A 6,000-nucleotide genomic window follows, 5' to 3' on the forward strand; every position below is an offset into this window, starting at 1 on the left:
CAGCTAAACTTAAAATGGCCACGTCTTTAAGGGCAAGTTTCGTAACTCTGTAAACTCTATGGAGATCCTGATCGTGAGTGCATACGCACTGCAGAATTGAAACGACATTGTACCATCACTGAACGAGATTTTCAAGTCAGTTTAAAAATTCTCGATCAACGATTTCTTGGCTTTGGAACGATAATCGTTCATCGTTCCAGGGTACACACTACTGGCCAATCAGTCGTTTATCGTCTGATTGGCCCGATAATTTGCTGAAAACACTGAAGTGTGTACCCAGCCTAATAGCTTCCATCTGTCATTTCCCATATATTGTCCTTATTACTGCACATTGGTCACACTTCTAGTATCACTTCTGTTTCCTCTATAACAGCTATTACTACATATCTTTATCTCTGAAACGTCTCACACTTCCAGTAGTCACTTTGTCATCTATTGTTTCTGTCGTATCACTAGCACCAGCTACAGGTCTGGTGTAAGTGCCGAGCGATAATGATGAGGGCTGCGTATACATGCTGGAACTTGTAAAAAGGCATTTAATGTATAGTAGATCTTAATAACATCATAATAAATGTTTTTGGAGTGAAAACTTTACTTTCTTTTTTTTTTTTTACAATTAACGATTTTGTCATTAATGACTAAGGGCCTGATTCATTAAGGAAAGTTAAGTAAAAAACTGAGTAAGTAGTATCCTGGACAAAACCAAGTTACAATGCAAGGGGTGCAAATTAGTTAGTTAAATAGCTAGTAAAATAATGTCTGTTTTTTCATGCACAGTCATGGCCAAAGGGTTTGAGAATGACACAACTATTGGTTTTCACAAAATTTGCTGCTTCAGTGTTTTTAGACCTTTTTGTCAGACGTTGCTATGGTATACTGAATTTTATACACAATTTTGCCTAAGAACACAGCCATGAATAAAGAATGATACCAAAATATTCTCCAAGAGCAACTTCTCCCAACCATTCAAGAACAGTTTGGTGAGGAACAATGCATTTTCCAGCATGATGGAGCACCTTGCCATTAGGCAAAAGTGAAAAGTGGCTCCGGGATCTTTGAAATTTTGGGTCCATGGCCAGGAAAGTCCCCAAACCTTAATCCCATTGAGAACTTGTGATCAGTCCTCAAGTGGGGGGTGGACAAACAAAAACCCACAAATTCTGACAAACTCCAAGCATTGATTAGGTAAGAATGGGCGGGCATCAGTCAGTATGTGGCCCAGAAGTTGATTGACAGCATGCCCGGGTGAACTGCAGAGGTCTTCAAAAAGACGGGTCAACACTGCAAATATTGACTCTTTGTATAAACTTAATGTAATTGTCAATAAAAAAGCCTTTGACACTTATGAAATACTTGTAATTATACTTCAGTATACCATAGCAACATCTGACAGAAAGGTCTAAGAACACCGAAGCAGCAAACTTTGTGAAAACTGATACTTGTGTCATTCTCAAAACTTTCGGCCATATCTGTAGTACACAAATACTTGATAGCTTATTTGTACCCTGAAATTTATAGCTGATATTTGTATGCTACATGAAAAACAGACTACTTACTCAATTTTTTACTTAACTTTCCTTAATGAATCAGGCCCTATATTATTAACAGATGACAATCATTTAATACTTTCATATTTTTTCTGTGCGTTCTTTTGGTACTTTATGTTCTACATATGTATTGGATGTATCCTGCAGTGTCTGTTATAGCAGAGCGCACCTAGACCCGTATTCATCACCAGACGTTCGTTTGTTTTGCGTGCCTTATTGAATTAGGCCCAGTATGTGCTCTATTTCTAATAATATACTGTGCTCCATATACCTTGTTACCATATCAATACTTTTATGTATGTATATATATATATTTCAACTAAAATGTTATGAATTACTCATTAAATTAAATAATTTCAGTCACCCCCTGATATTTCTAGAGATTTCACTTTCTTCACGTCTTTAATGTCCAATCCCCCTCACAGTGTTTTTATCCTGTTATGTGTGACAATACTACCTCTTGTATATCACCCTCTTTTATCCTCTCATCTTTTTTTGCAGGGATCCCAACCAGCCTGTCCCCCAAGATACCAAGTTCATCCATACTAAGCCCAACCGTTTTGAGGAGGTGGTATGGACAAAGTTTAACCCTAAAGAGAAACAGTATCTACATATTGGCCTAAAGCCTCGGGTCAGGGACAACTATCGAGCAAACAAGGTTGCGTTCTGGCTGGAATTAGTCCCTCATCTTCACAACCTCAATACTATCCAACACCCATCCACCACCACCAGATTACCCCCCTACAGCACCCGATGGCCAAGTGGTCCCAGGATAAACAGTGGGAGCACCACACGCCGCCCGCATTCCACCCTTCCTCCTGATGGGGAAGATGGAGATGACATGGGGGATCGGCCTCGATTCTCTCCCTTTCCTGGGGACTCCCGTGACTACTCGACTGAGCTAAGCGTGACAGTAGCAGTGGGGGCTTCACTCCTCTTTCTCAACATCTTGGCTTTTGCTGCTCTTTACTACAAAAGAGATAGACGTCATGAACTGCGGCAGAGGCGTCACAGTCCTGGGCGGGGAGGTGCCCCCGGCAATGACCTGGCACATCATGGACCAGAAGAAGAACTTATGTCCCTTCAGATCAAAAGAGGTGGGGGGGCCCCGGATCTTGAACCGCTGAGACCACATGATATACTGCGACCAGCTTGCCCTCCCGATTATACATTGGCATTGAGAAGGGCCCCTGAGGACGCTCCACTTCCGCCACCACCTCCACCTCCTGCCTCTGTTATGGCTCCAAGTACCATTTCGGGCCTGCCCTCATTACATCCTTTCAATACATTCCCCACCACAGCCCACAACAATACCCTTCCCCACCCGCACTCCACCACAAGGGTATAGTGGTACTAGCCATCTGTCCCTCTACACACATTGCCCCCATCTCCCCCTTCCTCTTATGGACAGCAACATTGGCTTTCTGGGTCTACAAAGCCTGAGCTGGATTTTGCCTTATGGCAGGGGATGGGGGTAGATAAAATGACTTGTTTATAATGAGGGGGCCAGAAAACAACTACCCACGCTCCCCATGCCCCTCCTTCTCCTCCTCAGGCTTCTTAACTGCTCCCAGTGATCGACTTTCAGGTGCGTGAAACCTGAACTGGAATTTCTGCCTACGTCATGGGGGAAACAGGGTCAAAAAAAAAGGAAGAAGGGCAGTTATTTAATGGGATGTAGGGGAAGTTAAAGTGTTTTGAACAAATAAATTATACCCCCTGTTTCTCTTTTTAGAAAGGGATGGGGGAGAGTGGATAAAGGAGGAAGAGAGGTCTAATTGATTAGGCCAAAGCCTCCAACGACTCACTTCTACACCTGCTTTATTTTTATTCATGGACAATGTTCATTTGATGGGGACTTTACACTGGGTGGAGGCGTCACAGATACCCTTAGTCTGGTGTGTTAAATGCACTGAATCATCAAGGACTAAACTGCTCCCCAACAGCTGAAATTACCATCCCAGTAAGAAGGGACATAAGAGCTGTCCCCTTAAATGGAGAAGGGGGCAGGGGGTGAATGTATAGGGGAGGGGGTGAATGCATGAGAGGCCAAACTAAGCCCCTCCCCCTTAAACACATACACACAGTGCCAATTATCCCCCACCACCTCTCTGACAAGGTGGCTGACTCATACGTAACAGGGGGTGTTCGAATGGTTAAAAATGTCTTGCCTCTCCACTGCCATAGTCCCCACGAACCCTCTGGGTGGAACAAGAGGGGATGGGAACTGTAAATGTGCCAAAATAATAGTGAGGGAGTTTCTAATGCATCAGATCTTTAATCTTTATTTTTCCTATATTAGGTTTATCATTTTCCCTCAAAACGTATGTGCTCCTATTTCTTTCTGATCCTTAAAGTCCTCTTCATGTCATTGCTTCCCCTCAATATCATCCTTTCCTGGACCCTGTTCCAACATCTGTCTCTCTGTCTGTTCGCCTCCCTTCCCCCTTTTTACCAATTCCTCCTTCTCAGAGGCTGGCTGTGCCCCACCCCTCCCACAGGGGTTAGCAATCAGAAGCACATAGAGATCCCGCTATCCTGCTGTGGACATGGGGCTGATTAATTACAAAGCAAAGACAGGGAAAATCCGGCACATATTGCCAGTCTTGGTTGTTTACAAGAAGATTAAATGGGAACGAGTGGACTAAACCTGGCAAAGCCTAACATTTATAGGGTAAGGCCTCAACCAAACACAAAAGTCCATACATTACGTCATCAGCAACATCCATCCTGAAGGGTTCCCGGAGTGTCTAACAAACAGAACCGCTATGTTATTGGGTCAGAGCAGGGACGGATCAGTGTGGATTCCACCATAGCAGAACTTACGGAAAGGACCAGGCAATGGCGCTCTAGCTTTCCAAGCCTCCGAGAGAGCAGAGTTGAGGCCTCTTCTGAGCACGCGTGGGTTCAACATGCGGGGTTGGCTGTGAATGTGTTGGACCCCATGCTCAGAAGAGGCATCCAATCTGCTCTTTTGGAAGCAGAGTGGGGGCCTTAGAGGGTGGAGCAACATAGCATTGCCAGGACCCATCTGGGCCTCCAGCCCCATATAGGCCGCACCCCTGCAGTGAAGGTAGTTCCACCATTGGTTCAGTGACTCCTACTTTGATGGGATAATAGTTTCTCACACACAGGATACCTATAAGTTATAGGGTCAGTGGATATAAGAAAATACTCTCTTATCCCATCAGAAAGGGATTTAAACTAACCCTATATTTTGTAAAACATCCTTAGTGTACCATGTGTAACAGGGTGGAAACAACGCGTTTTACAATAACATTTTTCTAGAAATTTGTTGGCTGCTGTCCAGTTTAATGTGAACGTTTTACCAGAAACTCCTCCCCCTCCCCCCCTCCCACTGACCTTAACAAGATTTATATGATATAGATTGTTCTATAATTAAAGGGAAATAAGGAATATATAAATATATATTTATGCACTGAATGGTGCATACACAGATATGTGTATATAAACACACACATAAATATATATATACATGAGGATGTGGTCCGTGACATTGTACTAGAAAGCAACATTATGTTTTCCTCTGGTTTAATTCCAGTTATTTTGGTCAGATTGGAAATCTCAGCAAGAGAACTGCTGGCAGTCCAATATCACCAAACAGTATAATGACACGGTTCAACATATATAAATATATGTGTGTAAATATACATTAAGTGAAGGCACGGGAGATGCCTTATTGCCTTTTCGGGTTCTGGCGCAAATTTGGTTAAATACTGGCACTTTTTTTTTTCATTTTCTTCTGTTTTTGGGATCTTGGACTGAAATAAAATGACAAATTTTGGTGACAAAATGGTTGGTTGATTGTTTATTCGGTGATATATAATTTGGGGTTTCTTGAAGGGACAAGACATGACCCTACATGAAGTGTTAAAGACAAGGATTGAGATATGTGCATGTTACTCTTTATTGGGATATAATTCTACGGCTGCTGACTATGAAGGGGATTCTCATGAAACGTAACCGACAGGAGCAATTTGAAGAAAATATGTTAATGCATAATAAGAGTGACATAGATTTGGGGAATCTGGGATAAAATGTAAATTTGGAAAAGCTGAGACCAGACACATATCAGAGACATAGGACAACTAGGACAATCATTGCAATTCATTTGGTGAAATTGGGAATATAGAGAAACAGGACTGAATGATTAGGATTGACTAATCAACATGTAACCTAAGGGGCCTCAAAGAATGGCACAGCTGTTAAAGTCCTATTATCACAGTCATGCCCATTTGGTGTTAGCTGAAGTGGGCGGGGCTTGATGGCATAATTTGCATGTTCCCACCCATCTTGCCTGCTCCCCTGAAATTCCCGTAGGTGTCATCCTTATATGGGAGTAATCTGGACATTTCATGACAGTAGGCAACTATCCTTGGAAAAAAAACATACTCACCAGGGACACCCTATCAGGACTTACATTGCTCACCTC

At 42.7% G+C, this 6,000-nt stretch overlaps 1 protein-coding gene across 5 annotated transcripts in view; it reads left to right on the forward strand.

Moving 5' to 3' along the window:
• Positions 1–5,361, forward strand: part of NLGN2 (neuroligin 2) — a 133,705-nt gene extending 128,344 nt beyond the window's left edge. For all 5 annotated transcript variants that reach the window (XM_075206154.1, XM_075206149.1, XM_075206153.1 and 2 more), the window contains one exon: positions 2,049–5,361. In XM_075206154.1, the coding sequence (XP_075062255.1) occupies positions 2,049–2,895 (847 nt within the window). In that variant the 3' untranslated portion in view covers positions 2,896–5,361. The remainder of the gene's footprint in view (positions 1–2,048) is intronic.
• The last annotated feature ends 639 nt before the right edge of the window (positions 5,362–6,000 follow it).

This window comes from Mixophyes fleayi, chromosome 4 (assembly GCF_038048845.1).
Source record: "Mixophyes fleayi isolate aMixFle1 chromosome 4, aMixFle1.hap1, whole genome shotgun sequence".
NCBI lineage: Eukaryota > Metazoa > Chordata > Amphibia > Anura > Limnodynastidae > Mixophyes > Mixophyes fleayi.